Source organism: Falco punctatus (assembly GCF_963210335.1).
Source record: "Falco punctatus genome assembly, chromosome: 4".
Classification (NCBI taxonomy): Eukaryota; Metazoa; Chordata; class Aves; order Falconiformes; family Falconidae; genus Falco; species Falco punctatus.
Genome location: NC_137583.1, coordinates 54,184,396 through 54,211,099, shown reverse-complemented (window position 1 = coordinate 54,211,099; position 26,704 = coordinate 54,184,396). Strand labels below are relative to the sequence as shown.

The window sequence follows — 26,704 nt, the reverse complement described above, 5'->3', positions numbered from 1 at the left end:
TTTCTACATTCAAATTTCTAGCTTTGAAAATGAACTTCAGAAGATCTGGTTTTATATTATGCTGTATAACCAGAAGTCCTCTTTAATCCACTGGAATAGCAAATGCACTTTTAGCTTAGTCTTAAGTGATTTTATACTTAGGTTGCATGAAGAGTATGGTTTTTTGTTTCTCATTCAGGTGTCTAGGTGTTGGGTTTTTTTTCCCTTGTACATTTTGAGACTTCCAGTTTTGAATGGATAGGTGTCTTGTCTTTTTAATGTGCTATACCAGGGAAATGCCTCTTTCTCTTGATCTGTGTACCTGAGGTGCAGGCTATGTAAATAACAGTATCATGAATGTAAAGTCTTGTTTTAGAGTGTCAGTAAGTCCACCAACCTTGTTCTTATTCAAAAAATACTGGATTTAAATCCAGGTCTATGAGAATCTAAATTTTAAGACACTAATAATGATTTTAAGGGTTTTATTAGCAACGTTTGCACTGTATCTGAAACCTTTTAAGAAAGAATGCTTTCTGTCTCATAACTGCTTCTACTGTAACTTTTGAGAGGCTTTTTTAAACTTCATTTTGGTGTTTTCCAACCTGTTTGTGTTTCTTCAGCAGCAGCAGAATTTCTCCTTATAGCATCCATAAGTTACTAAGAAAATTAGATTTGCATTCCTTGTCAGGGAAAATCTGACAAACATATTTTTTCTTCAAACAGATGAAAACTTTATTCTCAAACATGACAGAGCGTTCCTTTTGTCAATGGCAAACCGAGGGAAACATACCAATGGTTCCCAATTTTTCATGTGAGTAAATGTAATATGACAGTTGAGCTTTTCTTAAACAGAGAAGCGCTGTTCATGAGAAAGATGGTATTGCTAAATTATCTATAACAATGTTACCCGCTTTATTTTAAATAGGTTTAAGTGAGCACCTGCAATGTAAGCTATAATAGGATACATTAGCTATCACAAGTTGCTTGTGACATTCATTTGGATTAGAAGCTGGTACTACATGGATGTTCCTTGGTAGTTGCTTTTTACCCTAAAAATATGACTTATGTAGTAAGTTCTTAGTGTCCAGAAAATAGATTATTTGGCTTTGTGTGTGCAACAACCAAATCTTAACAGATTATCTGCAGATTACAGTGTTGAGCATTGTATGCAAAAGGGAATGAGATCTAGAGGTTGGTTGTATGGTTTTGCATTTGCTCTTTAAAATATAATGATTCATATAAATCTTTAAAATATCATGATTTAGTTTTGCAGGGAGTTGGGTGTTTTGGGGGAAGTATGGGGAGGATGAGTGGGAGTTTTGTTTATTGTTTTGGGTTTTCGTTTTTATTTTGGAGTGCTTGTTCCTGACATGCTTTTCTTCTATATTGCTGCATAGTTCTGTTTACTTGTGCATATATACCAACTACTTTGGTACCAACACTGTGTAAAATGATGTGCTGACAATCAGATTTTTCATTCATTACCTTAAAAAAATGTAAAAATAAACCTAGTCATCTAGTGTGTAGCCATATTCTGTTATAACTGTAGAAATTGCATGACTCTACCATCAATAAATATTCAGGTCTGGTATGTCAGGGTCGTCTGGTTAAAGTAGGTGCATTCTAGGTTCAGTATTAGTATTGTTAAACTTGCTAATTTTTATGTGATTTATTCCTCCTGGTAACTCCCTTTTAAAAATTGTCTTCTGTTAATGTTTATCAGTTTGTATTTGGAAAGATTGGGATTATAACTTTGGGCTTGTGCTGAGAAGAATTTTGTGAAATAACACTGGTGTTTTCCAAAGTAAATTATAGTGTAGTTACTTAACTGGAAAAACTATTTTTTCTTTGCCATCTTTCTTGGGGGATAAGAATGAATGGCGCTTCACTGTCTTCAGTAAAGGAGTAAATTGTCCTCAAGAATATTTTTTTCTTTGCCTGAAAAAGATCTTCAGTATGATGTGATGAAGTTCAGATATGAGACATTTTTAGGTCTTTTCCTAAAGAATGCCCTAAAAATGGAAAATTAATAGGAACCTAAGAGGAAGGCTTTCACAGTTACCACTGTCTTGACTTTCCGTAGAGAGGAAATAATCTCAAAAGCTTCTTTTCTGTTACCTTCAAACTAAATTTTAAATTATGTGATTCCTTACAGTAAATCTGAATGGGTATTTATATACATTCATATGGAAAACAATCTATATTTTAAAAAAACCCACACCAACCGACCTCTGGCTTAATAAGATCTCTGCAAGACATTGGTTCACTATTTACTACTTGGTTACCTATCTTTTGGTTTGCTTGTCATAATTTTCCATTTTTAAGCTTATCTGAACAACATACATGAAAAATTAATGGATGTCACATCAGTCAAGAAGCTATCATTTGAGGGCTCTAAAGTTTCTTTTCTTTCTTGGATTTGATTCAGAAGTCATCTTCTTTCCCTTATGCTTAGTAGACTCTGCTTACTTGTTCAATTAGATTGATCAGACATAAACACTTTCTCTCCCCACATACTAAAACAACCTAAGGTTGTGTTGGATGCTAAATTGTAATTTACATGGGACATAAAATGAACAGTATTCATGAGCACTTTGATCAATTGCAGAAGTATTTTGAAAGATGCAGATTTCTTCAAACATTCTGAGGTTTTTTTAGTAAAATCACCATTAAAGAGAAAGTGTTAGTTTGGTGGGAACTCAGGCAGAGTAAGATAGCTAAACATAATTGTCTCCATGTAAGCTAGATTCACCTTAGCTGCCTGTAGGAGTCTAAAGCTGACCTCAGGGTTCTGGGGTGTCCAACCTGGAATTCAGCTGCCAGGGGAGAAGTATATATAGATGTTCTGAAGGTCTTGTGTCTTACCTGCCTGCCCCATGCAGATTTCATGGATATCCTGTAATGTCTTAAATGGCACCAGCTTGCCCTAGAGTCGGGCAAGTGAACCAAGACCAGAGGTAAACTCCTGGTATAACCAGTGAGGTTTAGGTAGGCTGCTGTCAGGTCTTTCAAGCATGTAATGCTCTTGACTTCTGTGACCCTCTTGACGAGGGCTTTTTTCATTTTACCGCATGCAGAAATCTAGTGTTTGAGACACCATTGGGAAATCCAAGACAGGGAGTGCAAATATGATGTAGCCCCTGTAAGACACCCTGCACTCCTGAAACAGCGGCTGGAAGCCAGACAGGGTACAGTTCAAGATGCCTATGTGTTGGCAGCTGAGTGTTCTCCTTAGATCTGACCAGCAGCTGAGATGCCTGCCTCACCCGAGGATGCTTTTACTCTGTTAAAGTTTAAGCATTTAAGCTGAATCCCACTTTTGGCTTCTGGTACTGCAGCTGATCCTGGGAATGAATACCATACGATTCCAGAATCTGTACAGAAGCCACTGAGGCTGCTTGTTGCGGCATGTGTGTAGGTATGCAGTGAGTTATGAAGTCAGGTTCATGTTTAGTAACTTGGTTTACAAATAGGCAAGGATGGATGGTGAAACCCATAGTTCAACAATCTTTTTGTACCGATTTTTTTAATGGTGGTACTTCATTTCTGCTTCATAACATGGAGAGTTTGGATTTCAAGATTCAAAGTAGGAAACAACTACTAAGGATTTTACTTAGGCAGTTTCTGACTGAACTTTAAAATGCAGTATATTAAAGCAGTTAGTCTTGCATAATGACATTTGTTTGATTACTTTAGGGAATGTACTGTGCATCTATACAGCTTTTCTTTAATAATATGTTTGCATCCTTGAGTGATACACTTTAAGCTGAAGTTCAGATATGTTTCTTATACTCGAAAGAATGCTCAGTTATTCAGCCATTTATCATTGGGGAAAAAATGTTCTTCAAATATAACCTGAAAATGTGTGAAAGGCGGTCTTCAGTGGCAGCCTTTAAATATTTTTTTTTTTATTGATTTGAACGTGTTGAATTTTATTGATTAGAATTTTAGAAAGGGAAGTAGTTCATCTCCAGCTGACCTTCTTTAGATCGGTTTGCATTTTTTTCATAGGTAACCTCAGGGATGAGAAATCTATTTCTGTTGTACATGTCAAATGTAACAGATAAGAGATGTAAATAAGTTACTTTCTTTTATATAAGTATTTGTCCAAGCAGGACTAAGATAATAGCAAAAACCCTGACTATAACAGTTTTGCTTATTCATCAGAAGTGCTTTCCCTAATTACTCCACAGAAAAGTGTCATTTGGAACAACCAGTCTTTACAGAGCGCAATCAAGCAGTGAACAGTTTTTTGGCAGACTGCACTAACTGGTCACAACTAGACTCTATGCAATGCCTAAAAATTGTTAAAAGTTGAGCTAAAATGGTCAGGTTTACTTGAAATAGAAGCTCCAGACTAAATTTAATGTAAACAAGCATCTGACCAATCCTAAAGTATCATTAGCTTGCCTTGGTTCATCAGGAATTTCTCTGGCATGAGTGAGCTTGCAGCATTTATAAGCAACAATAGAGAACCGAGCATGGAAGAGACAGTGTAAGTATTGTTAGGAAGCTCCAGTGAGGCCAGTAAAAGATTGAACATAAATTAAAGCACTGGTAGAAACTGACAAGATGCAAAAGTAGAATAAAGAGTCAGAGATGTGTGTATGTATCTTGTCGGAAGTGCTGTTTAATGCTAGTTGACTGATTTTCCCCACCTTTTTTTTTTTTCTTACTCCAATAGGAGTAACAGTTGGATTGAAAGGGGAATGTTTAGCTGAGGAAGAATTACGGTTTTTGTGCACATGTACTTTAAATAGGCCAAGTCTATTTACACTTATGTCTAAGAAACATTTTCTAGTCTGAAGAAATGCATCTTGTTGAAATCCAGCAGAAAAGACACAGAGACCATCCTTGTATAATGTTTGGAATTGTGAAAAATACTGGAATTACACTTTTCTTTACTAAAGGGATCTGTTGTAGCATAATTGTCCTGTTTCCATGTTGATACTCATATATGGAATCTCTAGGATGGGGTAGAGGTTGACAGAAACCACTCTAGGATCTTCTTCCTTTTCCTATATACTCCAATATCTGTTTTGAACTGCTGCCGAAAAGGTTCATTGTTTTTGGTTACTGGGGGAGTGCATCTAGAGCATTGCACAAATGCAGCTAATGTCTTTAGGTCCCTGATTTAGAGTTGGGAGGGGAATAGTCAGCCTGTTCTTGGATGTTCCAGCTCACTGGCTGTATTGTTGGGTGATGTTCTTCTTGAGTAATGTATTCCGCTTCTCAGTTGAGCGGATCTGATAATGGTATCTTGTCTCTTTAGTGCACCTCCCATCATGCATGTGGCCATACCCAACCTGCTACTAAGGAAAGTCGCAATACAAAATAAGTGCAAATCATGTGAAAATAAGTATATAAAGTACTAAAAAATTAATGAGACTCCTAATCCTACAAATGCTTGTGTGGGCTTAACTTTGCTTCCATTGTCACCCAAAATCTGTCAAGCTACACTTATTAGAGAAATAGAAGCGGCTTTGCAGAATGAAGCATAAAGAAAACAATAGGAGGCCAAAAAAAAGTAACCACCCTCTTTGTCATTGGGAAGTTTTGTGTAATAATTGATTTATTGCCTTGGTTTTTAGCCATGTAGTTTACTGAGGAATATGTCCTTATTACAACTTAGAGGAGTCCTAGGCTGTGGTCCTTATCGGTTCAAATGCTTGGAGTTCTTGTCTCTGTGTTCAAAAGCTATTTAAAACTTGAGGCTGTTTTGTTATTACTGCTAGATTTATTTTTTTTCCATATTGAGGATATTGTTGGTTTAATGTGTCTCAAGCCTCTGCTTTCTTGCTCAAAACTGAATAGCTTTTTTGTTTTAAAAATGTTTTTAATGTGGTGCCATGCCTAGTTACTAAATTCAAACAAACAACTTTGATCTGCTAAATGAAGGATACAATAGTGAGGACTCTCTTGTTTTGATTTTACAATTTCTGAATGTTACCAGCTTATTAAAAGTGGTTAATTTCTAAGTCTTTTTGGTGTCCCAAACAGGTATTTTTCTAATAAACAGTTGGGGGGGGGGGGGGTGTACTGTGAATGAAATACCTTTGAGCTAATTGAACAGTTGACAGTAATACAGAACTCTAAAAAATTCAAGTGAAAGGAGCTGATGTTGTGTTGTGTTTGAGCAGAAGTGGTCTGTATGAAGTTATCACACAGGCAGGTCCCAGTAGCTTGATCAAAAGTTTACGTAAAAGCACAGCCCGTGTGAAAGCATTCACAGGATGCTGCTCTTATGTGTAATGAGTAACAAACAGATCATTTCAAAGCTCGAATATGCAGAGGCATAATTAAGAAATAGTAGTTTATTTGGAAGGGGAAAATATGGATAAGCTCAAACTGATAATGCATTTCTAAAACATTGCTGCTGTGCAGAATTATACCAGACCAAAAGTATGATATGAGCTGGTGCATAATTTTTTTTGTCTTTTTTGCATCTACAGTGTGTTCATTGTTCTATGATTCTGAACAATAGCAATGCACATATTGGAGAGAACACCTATTTTTCTTAGTTCTAGAAACACTTCATAATACAAGGAACGTATCAGCTAACTATGAAACATCTGAAGTTATAGACTTATTAACACATTTCATTTGTAAATCAAAACATTTAAACTGTATGCCATCCTACAAAGCATATATGTAGGATTGGATTCAGTAGCGCATTTGAACACCTATGTAACTGCAGGCATGTGAATAAACCCACTGAAACCAGTTATTCATCTGCTTGAAGTTGTGTATGTGTTCTAACGCTTTTGCCAGACTGAGACTTAGAGGGGAGCGGGAGGATTCTCTTTTCTAACTGTTTATCTTTGTAATAGTGTATGCCAGCAGGTTATGTCCATAGGTTTCTTTTTGTTTTTAAGGAGAGCTTACTGTAGTTTTCAAAGTACCTTGTGTTCTAAAGAAAATTTAGAGCCCTCTTTTAGGCATCCTTGTTCTGCATACAACTTGATTAATATTAATTTTAAACTTGTATTTAATAAACATAGACTCAGTTTTGTCTGAAAATGTATTACAATTTATTTCTGCCATTTTTGTGTAAAATTTACAGAAACAGTGTTACATCGTGCGCTCCAAAGGTAATGTCTCATTCCTCTAAGGCTGTGTCCTTTCCTTTTCTTTCTGTTTTTATTTATCTTGTTTTTTTTGATCATATTGTTATGTGCATTGAATCCTTTGTTAGGACTGAGGTTCTTGGGGTGGGTGGGGTGATAACACACTTTTATCAAAAAGATGCTTTTTTCTTCAGCAGTTTAACTACCAATTTACTTTAAACTTGAGCGAGGAAAGGTATTTGTCCTTCAGTAAATAACTTGGATAACAGTATATATTGTAAGGCAGATTTTGAATGTTTTAAGTTATAAAAGTGTTGTATTAGAAAACTTTTGTTAAAATATTATTTGGGGGAAAGCACTCATCATGACTCTAGGTCTGTAGTGCAAAGGCAGTAAGTAGGTTTTCTCCTGATTAAATTTTGAAGCCAAAGCAAAAAAAGGCAGAACACAGCATAAGACTTTTGAAGTGGTCTTTTAAAGTGCACATTTGCAGAATAAATGTCATGTTCCAACTGTAACATTGAGATGAAAAAAATTTCAAAAGCATCATGAGGAGTTGGGTTTCTGCTTCCCATAGGAAGTCTGTTAAGTCTCCTAACTCTGTCATGCATCTGAAAAGTTTTCTTTTTGGATAATGATTTCCCTTCTGTTTTCACTTTATGAACAAGAAAATGAGGAAAATCCTATCCATTTTATCAAATTGCCAGTATAATGGAAGAAACCTCTACATGGGTTTTAATGTTCCAACTATCCCTTTCTTTGCTTATTGAGGACTAGTCTAAAGAAAAGACATGCTTAGGCAATTTGCTCAATTGGTCCTCGAGCGCTGCTGCTGTATGGCAGGAGCACATGACTACAGCATCCGTATGCTGGTGTTTGAACCTAGTGCTGTTTCTAGCTAATGCTGAACACCAAGTCTTGTTTATTATTGGTTTCACTGAGGAAACCCACTTCTATTTTTTCACTGCTTTAAATCAGCTTTATAATTAAGGCCGCTGGTTGTTAAATGCAGTTAACTTTTGCTTAAAGAACTTTGAAAGCTGTAAGAATTTTTCTGTTTGTAGCAATATGTTGTATTAGCAAGGGAAGAGCAAAGAACACCCCTTACCTCTGAGAAATTAAATATTGTCTTGATAGCATTTCTTTCCCTGTGTTAAACCAAAGAAGTTTTCTGTATTATTTAGTATTATAGAAGTGGAATGTCTGGTTGACATTTGGAGCTTAAAAAAAATGAAGAGTGTAAACACTCCTGGTTCACAGTTCCATCTTTTGGCATGTGTTCCAGCACTGCAGTGTTTTGTGACCTCATAGTTCAGAGCTTGAGTGAAGATATGTGCTTAACAAGTAGTATTTTATTAGAGCAGTGAAAAACTGACTTCATTGTACCACATCTGTGTTACTATAAATTTAGAAAAAGCATCTGTGATTGATTATTCATTTTGAGAGAAGGGAGTTTATTGGAAGAAGGCTAGAATGGCAAAATATTGCTTGGGGAGAAGAGATGAAGAATGTTTTCAAATATCAAAATAACTTCAAATGCAAATTATGTTGTCTTCTATGGTGTCTTTTTCTCCCCCAATATATAAGCATGTTCTGATGTTCTTTACTGAATTTGTCTGCATAGCAAGGTTCCCTGTGCAACTTTAGTGCAGGCTTACTTGTAGAAGTAATTTTCTGTCCTTTTTGAAAGAGGATATAGAGAGATGCTAGGTCATAGCATTATCATCAAAAAGGTGAATGTTAACGTATAATTATATATACACAGCCTTGAATATTCTAATTGGAAGTAAACTCAGAAATTTGGCATAACTCCAACTGCCTATTAGGATAGCGTACAAAATGTAATGCAGTTGCATTTCCCCTTCAGGCTAGAAATGGCTAAATGTGGGAAGCCAAAAAACAGGGAGGAAATCTGCATTTATCAACTAAGTAAACTGCAGGGTAGCACACATAATGTCTGCTTGCATTGTGCTGCTGTGGGCTTGGGAAGCCTGGGAGCTTACGAGCTGAAGTGCTGTAGGTCTTGATGGTTACACGTAGAAGTATTGCTTTGTATTCAGAGTCATGAGGCCAGTCAAGTAAATGGAGAGTAAGAAAGAAGTCGGGTGGAGAGGGGGGTGTGAAGCAGAGAATCTGTCACATAATTCTCTTCTTTTTTTTTAAATAAACTGACTTTAAAGTGTCCTTGTAATGGAATAACCTAACAATTTCAGAAACATTTAAATTCCATTAGTTACCCAATATGTATTGCCAAATTGTATCTTCTTTGTGATTAAAAACATGAGTTATATTTGAATATGTATATAAAGACACTTATTTGAAAATTGTTTATTGCATGCTTAAAATGATACTTGGTACAATTTTCAGTTATGCAGTTAGCTAAACTAAAAACAAATTCCATGTAAAAGTTTAAAAAAGCCTGTGTTTATAATCTGTAAAGTTTTTTTAATTCCATGTATGTAACTGGATTTTTTCACTATTTTTTTGTCTTACCTTCACCTCTTCTTTTTTTTTTTTTTTCTGTGCCATTCTCTTCTTTTACTTCATCTGAATCCCTGATTATTTTTTTTTACCATCTTACCATCTTGCTGTTTGTCAAACAGAACAACAAAACCTGCTCCTCATCTCGATGGGTAAGAATCCTTTATAGTTTCTCCAACGATGGCTAAAATTTGAAGGTTGCAAGTCTTCATGCGTTATATTGAAAGTAGGCAACAATGGAGGAAAATTCTTATTTCTGTGAAAGATTATACAACAAAACAAGATGGAAAACAAGTTCTGGTTCTGTAAAATTTTCAAGTCACAACTTACTTCCTAAATCTGGCCAAAAACTTGGAAGGTCTTAGATCCTATGGTTATTTCTTTAAAGCTGGTTGCTGCCCTCGGTCCATAAATCAGTGAGTTAAAATGTCAGGTTTAATGTATTTGGATAGTACTTGTGGCATGTTTTTATCCCCCAAATCTATTATTCCTGGAAGTATAAGTTATGGAGCAAATGGAAGGAGGGAAGAGCAGTATGGTACTGTAGAACAAAACTGGGTATTCCTTAATTATTTCTGTCCCTGCAATGCCAGTGCAAGTTTGTACGCTGAGTTTATAAAGACCTATAAATGCTTCTTCTCTGGGGAAAACTGCACTACTTTGTCATGTTTATATATAGACTCTTAATCTCTCTATTACATAAAATTTCAGAAATAGAAGGATAGATTAGAAATTATGACGTTTACACTGCCTATGTCAAAGAGAATACAATAACATCAAGTATTTCAAATTGAGGCAGAGTGGGCCTCTGTTTCATGTTGCATGAAATTTTGGCATTGTTGGAAATGTAAAACTTCAAAAATACGATTTTTATTACTTTAATACATTTTTAAGAGCTGTATGTTTCTCTTTCAGAATGACTTTTTAAATCTGACATTCATTGGAAAATAATTACAGCAATATATAAATGTTTGTACTTTCAAAATATTTTATTTCTGCAGTGTACATGTTGTCTTTGGACTGGTTATTTCTGGTTTTGAAGTAATAGAGCAAATAGAAAATCTGAAAACTGATACTGCAAGTAGGCCCTATGCAGATGTGCGAGTTATTGACTGTGGAGTGCTTGTTACAAAATCGGCAAAAGATGGTAAGCATACATATACCTGAAGTTAATTGAATGTTGGCATTGGTTTTGGAGAGTATAAATATTCTGCTAATGTCTAAAAATCATATGGTAAATCTGTAGAATCTTAAGTTTGAAAAGCTTGTAAGAATGAAGTCTTGGTATAGGTGAGGAAGGCACAGCAAGGGCAAAGGTTTTCTGACCTAAACCTTTGTGCCTTGGAAAACATACGCCTGCTTCCTGTTCTTTTTAATTAACGTTTGACGTTAATGTGATGTACTCAAAAAGTAATTAGAACTTATTTTTCTGAATTTGAATGATGGAGACATAAACATATGCTTTTCTTGAAGCTGAATTTTGTGCAATTTCCAAAGGTTTGTTTTAAGGTCATGTAACGTTACTATATGCTGTATGTGTAGTCAACATAGTTTTCATAAGAATTCATAGCAAATAAATTATCTTGAATATATGTTTGGACACTTACTGTAAAGTAGTGGAGTATTATAAGTTTGCATTTGCTACTTCACTTTTGACTTTTCTTAAGGATAATGTAGTTATTTACGTCCTTTAGAGAAAGTCAAGAGTATAGCTAGTGTAAAAAATATGAGGATGCAGAAAGGAGAGAATGACAGAAGTTTTAGAATAAGAAATATACAACTGAGGCTGCGATTAACCGTCTTAAACTTTGTTTTGTAACCTGCGTGTTGCTTTCTAAAGAAATCAGGGTTTTTTTTAATATAAATGATCTTTGCGTATTCTGTTGTAACCCAAAGGTGTGAATTCATTGTTATAACCTAAAATAACATTTTCAAAATAGAAAGGGGGAAACTGCCTTCTTAAAATTAATACTTATTCCTCAGCATTTATATTAGCTTGGCACAAGTTAATATTCAGCTTCAATTATAAACTTACTGTATATTAACTTAAAAAGGTTTTGGTTTTGCAGTGATATGTGTTCTTACATGGTGGAAGCTGCGCATGGAAGTTCTTACAGTTACTTCATAGGAACTGAAGGAATTTTTTTGCAGCTATCTTTGCTGGAAAATACTTGTATAATTTTAATGATATGGGTTTAGACCAGACAGAATTATTTAAGTTTTTATTATTGTATTTTAATGCAACACATTGTGAAAAAAAAGTTCACAGAGCTGCTCTGAAGCAGTATGTGTGTGTATATATACACATATACAAAATTGTATATTTTATGCTATCTATATATACATTACACACACAAATGTACACAATGTAAATTTAAAATATGTCTTTTAAGCTTTGGAGAAGAAGAAGAAAGTATGTTCTGACTCAGAAGCTTCAGACTCCTCCTCCAGTGCATCAAGCTCTTCAGAAACTTCATCTGGAAGTGAAGCTGAAAATGAAAGAAGCAGAAGGAGAAAGCGTAAAAGAAGAGCTAAAACTAAACAATCAAGAAAAAGAAGAAAAGAAGAGAGGAGGAAAGAGGATCCAAGGTGCAAGCGAACCTCAAACCAAAGACGGTGACTAGCCTTAAATTTAAGAATTTCAGAGAAATCTCAGAAATTCTGGTTTGCTTTCATGAAGTATTTAAGCAATGAATATGAAAATGCTTTTATTAAGTTTGGATTTTGATGCTTTAGTTTTATAAACAAAACCAACAAACTAAACAAAAAAAAAACCACCTAAAGCTGAGTTTGGCGAGTAGATTTTTGTGTGAGTTTAAGATCTTTGTTTATAGAAGCCAGAGCGACTTTGAAGTAAGTCTCGGCATGTTGAAGAATCTGGGAGTTGGTATACCTGTGTTAAAGTGAGACATTAGGCAAACAATATCTTCGATATACATTTGAATATAGTTTTAAAATATTTCATGACAAATGGCAGATTAAAAGCCAAATTATTTGCTGTAAAGCGAGAACTGACCCTTCTTTCCAATAATAGTGCACCATCCTTCCTTTAACTTGAAATGGGTTGTTAATGAAACAAGTTTTGGTTGTTAAGCCATCTTAGTTTGATGCATCATGTGGGCTTATTTTGGAATTCACTTTGAAAAGTGGTGTTCATCAGTTGGTAGTTAATTTTGATTTATTAACTTATTTTTCCCCATAGCAGCCTTTCTGACAAGAGTGATATAACAGAAAAAGCAGTCGATGTTAGCACAAAGAGGGACAAACCTGTGGTACGTCCTGAAGAAATTCCCCCAGTGCCTGAAAATAGATTTTTGCTAAGAAGAGATGTGCCTGTTGTCAATGTAGAACCCGAACCGTAAGGAACATTGAGCTTTCTTACTATTGACTGGATGGAAACGATGCATAAAATTTTTCCCACTAATGCTCTATTACTAGTTATGGCAAATGATAACTGTAATGTCAGAATTTCTAAATGAGGTGATTTAATTGTCTTTATTATAGTTTTCTTTGTAATACTCCTGACAAACCTGTCAGGGTTTTTCAGTGAGATCTAATGAGTTAATTTCACTGGTCCATAAGAATCATGCATGTTATGACCTTCAACTCAATTACAGATGATGCAAAAAAAGAGTGACTAATTCCAGAAGATATTTTGCAATGTAAACCACAGCAAATATTTGCTTGCAAGGGAAACTTGGGATTGAGAGAGGTCATTTTTCATTTTTCTTAAACTGAAGAAGAAACTTCAGTTCAAAATCAGTCAACCAGAATTTTATAACCAGTCTATGATATTTGAGAATATGAGAAAATACTCTTTTGATACAAAGGAAGTCATGAATTCACAAGTTACTTTCAATTTTATTTTTTTTCGTACCTCTACTAAGTTTTGGTTAGGTGCTTTTTCTATCAAATTTCTTTGCTTTTGCACTCAGATGAACTAATACATTGCCAGATATCTCTAAAAACAGTTTGGTGTCTTTTTGTTTTTTTTATTTCAGTTAATGATATAGTCTCCTGTTTTCTTCAAACATTTTACTCATGTTTCCAAAGCCTGAGTAACTGCTACTTTTGAGGATATTACACAAACTGCAGAAAGGATGCCAAATTACCTCTTGTTGCTTAGGAAGGACGCAAGGTTTTATAACCTGTGGACTATTGTAAATTGCCATTCCCTGTGCTAAGACGTCGTGTAACTGTCAAGAAACTCTTCTGTCAGTGTTGTCTTCATGATTTGTGCACCAAACACCAGTTAATTTCTTTAGAAAAGTCACGTACCACTTAAGAGTACTTAGAGTTTGTTATTATCATTTATTGACAGGTAGAGAGTCAGATAGGCTACACATTTGGTTGCAAACAAGTATATGTTGATTTGCCTTTTGTTGCAGAACTGTGCATGTCTTGCTTTATTTCTTGGAGAATTCACTGAATTTCTTAGGTCTGCTATCTGAAAATAAATAAGATTAATGTTTTGCATGATTGACTTATGATTAGCTTAACTTAATTTTGGGTTTTTTTCCCATGTAAGCTCATATTTTATTAATTTAATGTAGGAAAGTTCTTGATACTACGCCAGTTCTGACTGACCAGAAACCATCAGTCTCTAAATCTGGACGAAAAATAAAAGGAAGAGGCACAATAGTATGTAACAATTTTTATTTTTCTTTCTTCTCACCTAGAGTATCTTCTCTGACCTTGATCTTTGAATTTCCTTGGAGGCTTTGTGTGACAATTTAACGATTGTTGACATGTTGCAGATTCTAGCTTAGAAGGCTGAAATACTGTTGTCAGGTAGTCCATCTTATAACATGCTTTTTTTTTTTTCCCATTCTTGTTACTGTCTTGTTACTTAAAGATTGTTTGGGAAAATAAATGCTTGATCCTCAGCTATGAGAATGCTTCAAAGATAAGAATAAAATTATTTATTTTTATAGATCAAAACTAATTCAACCAAATTTGTCCTCCATGAGCCACAAGTTCTAAAGTAATGAAGTGACAAGAGCTTTTACTCATCTCCATTCATTGCATTTCCTTGCTGTTTCTGTTAAGCTTTAGGATTGTAACACATAATAGTAGACAAAGCTGTTCTACAGCATCCAAAGTGTATACAGCCCTTTCTGACCTATATTGCTTGTTTTCCTGAGTTCTGGTATTTGCATCTTCTCAGGATTGCACATACATTGCAGAGAAGCAACCGTTTTGTTGTAAGCTTTGGCAGAATCACTTACTTTGTTCTACTTTTTGACATTTTATGTCAACTTTCTGTTTCCTTTTTTTAGCTGCTTAATGTAGTTTGTCAAATTTCGTCAGCTGTCCAGGCTGAGATCGAGTCCGTGTAATTTCACAGATGACACTGCATGGGCTAGAAGTTGCTTCTTTGCAGTGCTGGTAGTGAAGCATTTTTGTGGATGTGCAGACTCTTTTTTTCTTTTTTTCTTTTCCCCCTCTACCTTTCTCTCTGAAGGACTGCCACTGTTTATGTGCAGATTTCATTTGTACTTCAGATCTTTCGTGTCCTGAAGACTTTTGCTTTTGCCTTAGTTCCACTTGCCTCTTCTCTAATAACCCATAATACAAGGCTCAAAACACTGCACAGCTACGCTGTTGTTTTTCAGTTAAGGGAAGAGTGAAGAAAGTAAAAGCTTTTGTAATTGTGCATTTGGTTCTGGTGTATTTCAGACTATGGCGTACCGTGACTGAGAGTATTCTTCCCCTTTAGAATGTTTTCCTCAAGCAGTTTAGCAGGCAGCATTTGGGCAACCATAAACCAAAACAAGGCTTGGTCCTGCCAAGTTTTTTTGCAAGTGGAAGTCCTAAAAAAAAAAAAAAAAAAAAAAAATCTTATATAGAGAGATCAATATCTGTATAGCTGAAGACACTCTTCGTTAGCATGGTCGTAACTGAGACTCCTCTGAGCATGATTTTCTTATGTGATAGCCACTGGATTTAAGAAGTACTTTTCTGCTGAGCCCTGTGATGCAATTATTTTCAGCCACAAAATAAACAGCTTAGATGGCTGTAGTGTGGACCTGGGTGTTGGAGTATTACAGCCTCACCCGAGAACCAACTCTTTATTTGCCAGCCTTGACGTTAAATCTGATAGCTGTGTTCGCTGCATCTGACAGCTTTCATTTATTTAATACTTGTGAATACACTAAAGGAAGCCTTTTAAATTGAATGCTTTGAAATATTTATGTAAATAAAGACTTTTGGAAAAAATAGCTTAAAGCTGGGTGGAATTGGATTTTGCCAGGCATTCGGGTGTCTGTCTTGGCTTTTGTAATTCTGGCGCCCTTTTGGCAGAATTAAGAATGAAAACCCAGTAATACTATAAATAATTTAGGGATAGCAACTAGTTGAAGAAACATTTTTCTGCCATTTCTAATAGTCTGATTAGCAACAGTTTCTATCCAGGGTGAAATCGTTTGATGCCTTTTAGAATCCTTATTTGTAGTTTTGAATCCTCTTAAGTTCTGAGAGACTCCTGAGTATAATATGAGAGAATTAGGGAGGTCCATAAAACCTTCACAACCTATTGTATACCATTCATCTATACAAGCTTCGGGGGGTTTTAAGTAGTCATTGCTTCAGCTCAGAGGATAGGGAAGCTCCAAATTTCATGGCAGGTGGTGGTGTTGGGTTTTTTTAAATATAAACAGAATGTCTTAAAGACTTCTGCCTGTAATTAACTGAACAAACCAATACATGCATCTTTCAGGTTTTTTTATTCTGGGGGGGCAATATGTTATTCTTTTTCACATATTAGTTGCTTTTAAAATGGCTCAAAATACTTGGTAAAATCTAGATGTTTTCCTTTATTGAGTCAAGGAGCATCTAATTTCCTCACAGAATTTGCCTAAGTGTATATCCAACTGGGTAATGGAAAATAATGAGTTAGCAATATTAGAGTTTTTTTCTCTGCTGCACAAGTAGCTCTTATTGCCTACTTAAATGCTGTGCCTAAGCATAATTTAAGTATGTAACTTCATTTTTGTGAATTTTTGGGGGTTTTTTTTCCCCCTTGGGAAGTGTCTTAAACTGGGTTCTCGTTTCTGAAGATCTGAACAGCAGTAACTTTTGAAATAGGGCTTGTCTTTACTCGTACAAGCACTTAAGTGTCTGCTAACTGAAGTGAAACATCTGTGCTTTAGTATCCTAAAAAAAAACCAACTTGGTTATCTGCGATAATTGTGTTTTTTCCAAGTGGGTTACATGAAGGGAATCCATGACCTGTTCCTTGATTCTTCTTCTTGTGTTTTGAAAAAATGGGTTAACTGCTGGCCCCTCTCAAGTTTTGATAAATGTTTGCAGAGTATGAAAAGGCAGCTAGCTGTATAATCCACTCTCACACGAAGGATGTATGCATACCAAAACAGGGTGTTTTTGTCAGGAAAGCTAGAACTTGTGTTTTCTTTGTGGACCCTGTGTGCATAATGTTGACTGGCCTGTGTTACAAGATGCATGCAAAATCTGTGTAAGAGGCACCATATATTTATCTAAATTAACTGGTCTCTTTTTAAAGAAAAATGCATTATGCAACTGTCTGTCTTTGCTTGCACAGCGATATCACACCCCCCCTCGATCACGATCGTGTTCCGAATCAGATGATGACGAGAGCAGTGAGACCCCTCCTCACTGGAAAGAGGAAATGCAGAGATTACGAACGTACAGACCACCTAGTGGAGAAAAATGGAGCAAAGGCGATAAGTAAGATCCTTACTACAAATCTAAAACACCTTGGGTTTTTTACAGAAGCCTTAATAGATTTTGTAGATATACCATGTCTTCCATGTTTGAATAAAAAATGTAAATATCTTTGTGGTTAACACATTCCATTTAAATTCCGAAAATTAGAAGTGGAAAACTTTCTTAAAACCTTTCTACTTTGTTAATGTGACACCAGATGAACACACACTGAAAAATTTCAAAAGAGTTGTTTCTGATGGTGCCATCTTGGATACTTCTTAAATAGTTAACTGATCTGTCCAGTGTCCTGTTGCTTTCCATAGAGCTAGTCAAGTCAGATTTCCTTTAGTCTCAAACTTGGTTATATGGCTTCTTTGGATACCAAGACAATCAAATCCATCAGTCCTGTATTGTTCTAGTTATATGTTCTCCCTACAATTGCAAATTCTGTGATGGAAGCCAGGTCTCTGGAATTTCTGGTTACTTGATACTAAATATGAGCTTCTATCAAATGATGATAGATAAACCTCAAAAGGAAAACTGAAAAATCATTATTGAATGATTGCATGTGTTTCTGATAGTTCTTTTTATATCCTGAGTGCATTCAGTTTATCACTGTATTGCAGTGTACCACCAAATAAGATGTTTTAAAATTTGTATTTAAATGTGGTTTAAGAATCCTGTAGTTGCGGAGGTCAAAGTCCTGTGGACTAAGGTAGTTAAAACACTAAATCTCTTTACACAGGTTCTACAATATGCAAAATTTGCTGATGTTGGCTGATTCATTTCTTACAGAGAAGTAGGTCTCTGTAAGTAGCTCTGACAAGCTCAGTCAAAACACAGTTGTCTGGTAGTAAAGGAGGGGAGCGTGTATGTTAATTTTTTTAAAACTGAACTGCATTGAAAGTGGGGAAAATACTTAGCTTTTCTGAAAATTTTAGACTCTTCACTTGGTGTGGGGCTTATTTGTTTTCTAGGTTGAGTGACCCATGTACAAGCAGATGGGATGAAAGAAGTGCATCCCGGAGATCAAGATCCTGGTCACATAACGGTTATTCTGATCTAAGTACTGTGAGATATTCTAGCCATCACAAAAAGCACAGGAAAGAGAAAAAGAAGGTGAAACATAAAAAGAAATCTAAAAAGCAAAAGCATTTCAAGAAGCACAAGCAAATGAAAAAAAAGAAAACATCAGCCTCATCAGATGTAGAATCTTCTCATTCCTTCCTCAGGAGGACAAAATCATCTTGTGATCATGAGAGGAAATCTCGTTCTTCTTCATTGTCTTCTAGACGTTCATCCAGAAGAGACTGGTCTAAATCTGATAAGGAAGATCAGAGCTCATCAACTTTATCAAGCAGAGGGACTCGGTCATACTACAGGTCCAGATCTAGGTCTAAATCAAGATCTTATTCCCGAAGAAGTTCTAGATCAAGATCAGCCTCTAAATCGTCACGTTCTCGAAGTAGGTCAAGGTCAAGTTCTAACCCTAGGCATCAAAAGACAGTTTCCAATTCTCCACGAAACATTTCAGTACGATTAAATGAAAATAAGTTGAGCAAGACTGCTGAGCCTGTAAGAGCAGTTATACTCCCAAGTGATAAAGTTGTCGTACCACCAGTTGTCCCAGAAAACCTCCCTGTTATACCCTTAAGTGATAGTCCACCACCTTCAAGGTGGAAACCTGGGCAGAAACCATGGAAGCCATCTTATGAGAGAATTCAGGAGATGAAAGCTAAAACAACCCATTTAATACCCACACAAACTAATTACAATTTAGTAGTTGTTAAAGAGGCTAACACTTCTTCCTCATATCGTAAGCAACAAAGGAGTTCTGATAGCGATCGAAGCGGTTATTCCAAATATCGTAGTGACAGAAGCTCAGATAGTTGGCCGAGATCAAGAAGCAGGTCCTCTCGAAGCAGGTCATACTCAAGATCTTACACGAGATCCAGAAGTCCATCTAGCTCTAGGACAAAATCTCGTTCTTCTGGCAGATCACCGTCACTGAGTAAATACCGCAGTGATAGGTCAGGTTGTAGTGAATCAACATCTTACTATTCCCTTAGTGATGATGATAGACACAGAAACAAAAGAAAATCCATATCAAGTGATCAAAAAGCTCGGTCTCTTAAACTGAGGCAAGAAACGAGCTCTGAAAGTACTCTCCCTTATAAGTGTACAAAAGACTACGATGAATCTTCTCAAGGACTGAAAGAGAGTGACAGTTTATCATCTTCAGACTTCTCTACTGACAGTGAGCATTCTGCCAAAATGAAAGTAGTCCAAGAAAAAGAAGGCCGTTTTCGATTAGAAGGAGATACTCAGAAGCAGGATAAAAATAGCTTAAGTTCTGAGAGAGGAGAGGAGAAATTTAAGTGTGAGCAGGATTCTGATCATGCTAAAAAGAAAGCAACTAAGGAGAAATCTTCTGAGCAACCTAGAGGTGGTGCAAAAACTAAACGAAAATCCTATTCGGGTAGTAAATGGGACTCTGAATCAAATTCTGAAAGAGGAGAGGCAAGACGTAATAGGGGAGATTCCAGACCCTCCTCTAGTAAAGAGGAAGGAGAGGCCACATCAGGATCTGATGCAGAGCTTAGTGTCACCAAAAGGATAAAAAAGCAATCAAATTCTTCAGAAGGCTTTCTGGATTCTGATTGTACATGGAAGACAAGCAAACAGTTGTCATCTTCTGAATCTGAGAGTTCTCGTTCTAGCTCAACAAACATTAGAGGAAAGTCAAAAAAACACAAACAGGGCTTGAAAAAATCTCTTAAAAAATCACACTCCAAAAAAGCAAAAGAAAAATCAAAAGGGAAAAAGGAGAAGAAACACAAAGTTCAGAAAAGAAAAGAAATGTTTCATTGGCAACCCCCTCTGGAGTTTGGTGAAGAAGATGATGATGAGATAAATGAAAAGCCACTTACCAGTGATGATAAAAAAGAGAGGCAGCCTACCAGGGACATAAAGGATAAAAAGCAAGTTTATGAAAAGGATGAAATAGTCAAAGATAAAATGGGAAATGGTGAAAAGGCTTGTGTGGATGAAAACCTTTTAGGTAAAAACACTACATGTGGTGCCTCACCAGATCGCAGTAACCTCAATAAGGATAGCATTGAAATAAATGCTTCAACCAGTATTTTAAACTCAGGAATAAATGTGATCACTTGCATGAATGAGATTAAACAGGCTGAGGAAAGTAACCAGAACGGATTGGAAGATGTTATTCAGACAGATGACAACATGGAGATTTGTACTCCTGATCGTAATTCACCAGGGAAGGTTGATGTGGACGTTTTGTCTCCTGTCATTCTCTCTGCTAAACCTCAGGCTTTAAGTGCTAGTAGAAACAAAGATTTACAGGTTGAGACCCCTGAACAAGATACTGTCAAGCTAGGAAACAATATTATAGACTTTATTAATATTAAAGAAGAAAAAGAAGCAGGAAGGCAAGAAAATAACTCTGCTCCTGTGTCTAGTGCTAAGGACTGTAGTATAAAAAGTGAAGTTACTGAAAATATGCAAAGCAATATGACAGATAATAAATGGAAGCCGTTGCAAGGTGTTGGTAATTTACAGCCAGCAACAATTAGTCCTGCTGCAGAAGTTAAAAATGTAGCTTCAGCATCAGAGCCTAAACCAGCAGGTTTAAGAATTGAAATAAAAGCTAAAAATAAAGTAAGACCTGGATCTCTGTTTGATGAAGTTAGAAAAACAGCACGGCTAAATCGAAGGCCAAGGAACCAAGAAAGTTCCAGTGAGGAAGAATCTCCCAGTAGAGATGACAATAGCCCCTCCAGGAGTCTCAGTAGGTCACGAAGTAAATCAGAGTCTAAATCCAGACACAGAACACGGTCCGTATCTTACAGTCACTCAAGGAGTCGATCCCGAAGTTCTACATATTCATATAGGTAAGAAGTTTGTGCTACTCCCATAGCCTACCGTGCTAACTTGGAGTTTCTGATATTTTTAAGACATGTGTTTCTTTTTCAACTCACATTTTTCTTTTAAACAGCACTGTATCATTTAGCAAGTATGCAATAAATGTTTAGCTTAAGATAAGGCTTTAGAATGCTTTTGCTTCCTGTTTCCTGCTGCTCTTCTCTTCCGTTATATTCCATTTTGTGCTTTTTAAAGTTGTTCATTGATTTTAGGTCAAGGAGCTATACAAGAAGCCGAAGCAGAGGATGGTATAGTAGAGATCGGTCAAGAAGTCGAAGCAGTTCTTACCACAGTTACAAGAGTCGTAGGTAGGTTTACGTAAGTGGAGATAGTTTTGGGGTGTATTACAAAACCAGTAAATTAGGCACAGCATTCCAGTGCTTCAGGCTCTGGGCAAGTTGGAAATGTGCTTAGCTATGCATACTGCAGTCTGAAGTATCTACTTGAAATGTGCAAACTAGAATAGTCAGACGTCAATATTTCCTGTAACTGAAAAATTATTTCATTTAATATTTTGTAGTATAGATAAGGAATTCTGAGCAAAATATGTTCCTCTCCTCTCACTGCCCTTCTGCCCCGAGTTCTTCTCAGCACTTGTTTCTGATTAACTGAAAATGTCTCTGTGTTTTTGTTTTTGTCAGTCGAACCTATAGTAGAAGTAGATCCAGAAGTAGTTCTTATGGTCATCACAGTCGATCCAGGTATGGATTATAGTTTTATACAAACTTGACAATAGATACACTTAGTGTAAAAATACTTAGTATAAGAATACTCCTTATCACTGGTACTTAAAAACATAATATCATGATAGCAACTTGAATCAAAGCAAAATTAACATAAGGTGCTTTTAAAAGCTGAAAATAACCAAATCATCCTGGCATTAAAGGTGATTATCTGAGATGGGAAATGTATTCACTATTACTTTTTATTTTTAAAATAAAATTGAGGTATCAGAAGCACTTTGCTCCTTGTTTTCAGAAGTATTAGCAAACAAGATTTTTTTTACTGCATCTACAGTTTGTAGAGGGAACACAAAGCTTAGCGCGTTTAAACTTAACTTGAAATGCTTAGTAGGTCTTTTCTAGGTTGACAAATTTCAGATTTTTACTGTTGGTTTGAAGATTCTTGTGTTTAAACTTCTGTAAAATGTAGGATTATTGTTTGCCACATCCTTCCAAAGTAATTTCTGTGTAGCCACTCATCTCTGCATATAAATGTCTTTAGAACCTACATTTATAGTAAGTAGCATTTTAGACAAGAAATTGTAGATTTACAATAGTTTCCTTTTCCCTTTAAAGTAGGTCATACACGTATGATAGTTACTATAGCAGAAGTAGAAGTAGAAGGAGTGACAGCTATCGAAGATCTAGAAGTTATGATAGAAGGTCCAGGTATGTTTTTGCTACCATGGCTTTGACACTGTATTGATGCAAAAGGATTTGCTAAATACATATTTATGATGTTCATGAAGGCTAATGTGTGTGGGGGGGTTCTCCATAGCATATAAAATACATTGTTACCAAAACTAATAATTAAAACCAATAATAATTAGAGCAAGTGTGTGAGTGAGGAAATTGGAATTTCTGACATACTAAATTTGAGGATGGGGAAGATATTGGTGTAAGACAGATTTGAGAAGGGTCCAGTTCATTGTATATATGCATTCAAAATAAGCATATTTGAGGGTTTTTTTATAATTTTAAATGTTTCTTAAAAACTATAATGAACTAGCTCTCAAGATTTGACTCAAGTGCCCTGTTATGGATTAAAAGCTACCTGGTATGTAAAGAATTCCATTGGCCGATAAAGTGTTTTTTGCTTAGACTGCAAAAGTGGATTTAAAAAAAAAATCTGGAAGGGAAATTAAAAATTGCAGTGCTATGCAGAATTAATTTTTAACTTTCTGGAACATATTTTGAAAGAACATTTTGACCTGCAAATCCACTGTGCTTCTGATGAATTTAGAACAAATTTCATTCTGTTCTGTCTAGGGGGAATTATAATTATAGGTATAAGTGAGCAAATTTCACAAATATCAGAAGTGGAACAGGATGTGTGTGTGTACATATATATATACACACACTTACATATAGTGAACATCAGTGATTTCTTTTGTACCTTTTATTATATCCCACATTAGTCAGTGGTAAATCTGGCAGATCTCTTAAGACTACTGTAAATTTTCATCCTCTGCTGTCCTCGCACTCATTTTTTCCACAACTTTGTACCACATCTTAATGGGCTTTGCTCTCACCCATTTCCCTGTTTAATTCTGACAGTAGTAGACAACTTTCATCTTGTGTTTAAGGAGAAATTAATGAGATTAACCAGTGTGTGGAAATAGACTTGTAAAATTATTGGTTTAGGATGTTGGGAAGCTTCAGAGAAACGATGTTTGATTAGGATACACTCACCTTCCATCTAGAAAGCTTTCCTCACAGGCAGGAGGCTAGAAAAATCTAATGAAAGTTTATTCTGTGTAATTTGAATATGTCCTGTGGCTTGTCTGAAACCATCTGGACTCTGTCTTGCTGTTTGGCCAGGTGCTGAGCTTGGAATTCTTCTGGATAAGCCAAAACATTTTAATCTATAGCTTCCACTCTGCAGATGCTCACACAGTCCTGTTGTTTGTTACAGGGCCTAATTCTTAAGACCCTTCTTCAAACAAAAAATAGCAGTAATATAAAGCAAGGATTTGTGAAGTTACCTTAGTTGAGAAATGCTTGCAATATAAAACTGTATTTGTTAGAATATACTTTCAGTCAGCTATCGGCATTTAGAAAAATGGTTATTTTGGAAGATTTCTTAGCTGTATCAGAGAAGGAAAGAAATCCTGTCCTTACAAACAGTTTGACTTGAATTACACAGGGTTCTCATCGCATAGAGTTAATGATTATATTAATTTTAAGTGTCCATTAATGAATACTTTGGTTATATGAAATACGATCCTGTAAAAGACTACCTGTATGTTTTCTTCTAGTCTCGTGTGTCTTGACAATTTTTTTACGTGATGTGATTTTTAATTTGAAGCTCGAAATACAACTTTGAGGCATTTTAATCTTTTCTTTCTAGATCTTATGGCTCTGACAGTGAAAGCGATCGCAGTTACTCCAACAATCGAAGTCCTAGTGAAAGCAGCAGATATAGCTGAAAAGGTTTTTTTGACGATGGAAACTGTATTTAATAATTTTTTTCAGTATTCTGTTAGGAAAAAACTCTTTTGACAGCCTCACAACTGAAGTTGAAGGATGTTTACTGAGTTTGCTGAAACTTTACCAATTCAACTGACTGCTTATGGAGAGAAGTACTGAACTCAACTGATATTTTTTTATTAGTATTATTATTTTGGGTTGGCTTTTTTCTGTCAAATGCTACTTTTACAAACGGGAGGGGGGGAAGGTTTTATTTCCTTGAATTGGATCTTCCAAGCCATGAATGACACTTAGCTGAATTTGCTGCAACCACTTTTCTGGATGCAGCAATCAGTACTGTCTTCAAGTATGTTTATCAACACCTTGGGGCTTCCTGCCTGTCACTATTAAATATGTGCTAGCAATTATAAAACTGTGAAGAAAACTTCTTAAAAAGGCTGCCATTTCTAGTTTATTAAAATGCTTTTTTTAATGCTGGAAGATGGGTTCCATGCTGTCTTGTTTGTTGACTGTTGCATTATATACAGTATATACACAACAGCTAGGTGATGAAAACAAAGAGTGCCACTCTGTCTTAATCCTTCCTGTACTGTGACATTACGGAAGTCTGCTGAGAAGGGTGAGATTGTACACGGTGGGAGTTGTCAAACTGACAAGCAGTGAGCAGAAGTGTGATGAATGAGTTCTGATCGTAATATCAGACTTGTCTAAAAAGCGAATTTTCTGATAAACAGCAATGTTCTTAAGAGTCTTAAAAAAAGTGTTTCTAAATGCTTTTTGAATTTCAGTTCAGCTTGTATTACAGTGCTTGGCACACTTCAACACACATGTTGAAGTTGAATGTTGTAAACTGAGTATATAATGAGTTTGTTCAAAACACTTTTTAGAAAACTTATGTGATGATGATTTTTTGAGAAAACAAACAATAATGGTTCCTTTATAAAATGTCTGTAGATGTATCCCATTTGCCATAGGGAATATCAGATACTGATATTGCAGATATTGAACTATATATTGTTGAAGTGATATGACTACAAAAATACTGGTATGCCTGATAAAAAGCATGGACAATACTTTCAAAGTAAACTTCAATACCAAAAATTACTCCATGGTACAGGTAAATGGTTTGCAAAAATCCCATCAATTTAAGCTGAAGAGCATTGAGAAATTTTTGCAATATTCTGATTGAGTTAATTTAAAACAATTTGTAAAGTTTTTCAGTGTTTAGAAAGTTGTGTACTAAGAAACAGTTTTTTAATGGCATAATGTAACCTGAAAAGTGGGGTCTATAGTGAAAAATGGACTAACCCAGCTTTATTACAGCTAATGAGTACTGTTGTATTATAATAGCTTTCATTACTGACTTTCTGTAATATCTTGAGATGCTTTCGTTTTCTCTAATGTTTTCAAATATTAAAAATGATTTTTTTAAAAAATCTCATCAAGACCCAACAAGCTTTGAAAATTAAAAGCGGTAATTTCTTGCTTAGACGTCAATTCATACTGTCTTTGATTGAATTAAGCTATCCCAAATTCACTCTTGGTACTTTTCTGAAACATGAAAAGCGAGTTCAAAGTGAAGTTCAAAGACTGTAATGATGCCCTCCATTTCTGTCCATGAACAGCTGAGTAAGACATTTGTACACAGGTTCCTAAAACTGAATTTGTCATACAGGTTTTTCACTTTCTAGAAGAACCCAAAATTCTGGACTTGCACACTCTGCTACTCTTGTAGTTCAATGAAAAAATGTGTGCACGTAATCCTTTTGAATCAATATTTTGTAAGCTTCTTACGCTTTTTAACATTAAGTACTTTTATTACTGAAGTCAGTATACATTTACAAACAGGTTTCTAACAGTAGCAGCCATTTCAGAGTCCTGAACAAATACTTCATTGCTAACTTCATTGCTTGTTGCAGTTTCATAGTTTTAAGTGCTTGCTTTTTCCCTGACTGAGAAATAGGACTAGTGGGCTAGTGGTGTAACAAAATCAAACACAAATGTTGTGGCTCAACACTTACTGGAGAAAAAATTTCTCCAGAATCAGACTTAAGTCTTATTCCAGATCTGAGCTGACTTTCTATTTCTAAGGCTAGGAAAAGGAAATAAAGTACAGTAAATCAATTAATTGTAGTTGTCCAAAATTACTGCAGTGTCACTAATGTTGTTATCATATCTTGACTCAAAGCTTTATAAAGAAACTCCATCTGGTAGATGGCTGGGGAGGGGTGTGAGAGAAGTAGGGGGGTAGTATTTTTACTTAGTGAAGTCTGTTAAATTGTGCTTCAGATAGAAAATGTACCCCTGAGCTGGTTTTCTAATATTGGTCTATGTTTTTGCAATTTTGTTATTCAAAAGTAGTTGCTGTTTGTAAAATAAACTTTTGTACATATC

At 35.5% G+C, this 26,704-nt stretch overlaps 1 protein-coding gene across 8 annotated transcripts in view; it reads left to right on the top strand.

The window, feature by feature from the left end:
- NKTR (natural killer cell triggering receptor) overlaps window positions 1-26,434 on the top strand; it is a 44,881-nt gene extending 18,447 nt beyond the window's left edge. For 3 of the 8 annotated variants that reach the window (XM_080387687.1, XM_080387681.1, XM_080387686.1), the window contains 12 exons: window positions 703-790; window positions 9,650-9,679; window positions 10,529-10,674; window positions 11,921-12,143; window positions 12,730-12,885; window positions 14,081-14,168; window positions 17,089-17,234; window positions 18,191-21,127; window positions 21,371-21,466; window positions 21,800-21,859; window positions 22,457-22,549; window positions 24,231-26,434. In XM_080387687.1, the coding sequence (XP_080243813.1) occupies window positions 703-790; window positions 9,650-9,679; window positions 10,529-10,674; window positions 11,921-12,143; window positions 12,730-12,885; window positions 14,081-14,168; window positions 17,089-17,234; window positions 18,191-21,127; window positions 21,371-21,466; window positions 21,800-21,859; window positions 22,457-22,549; window positions 24,231-24,309 (4,142 nt within the window). In that variant the 3' untranslated portion in view covers window positions 24,310-26,434. The remainder of the gene's footprint in view (window positions 1-702; window positions 791-9,649; window positions 9,680-10,528; window positions 10,675-11,920; window positions 12,144-12,729; window positions 12,886-14,080; window positions 14,169-17,088; window positions 17,235-18,190; window positions 21,128-21,370; window positions 21,467-21,799; window positions 21,860-22,456; window positions 22,550-24,230) is intronic. The other 5 variants (XM_080387688.1, XM_080387683.1, XM_080387685.1 and 2 more) reach the window with 5 other exon arrangements.
- The last annotated feature ends 270 nt before the right edge of the window (window positions 26,435-26,704 follow it).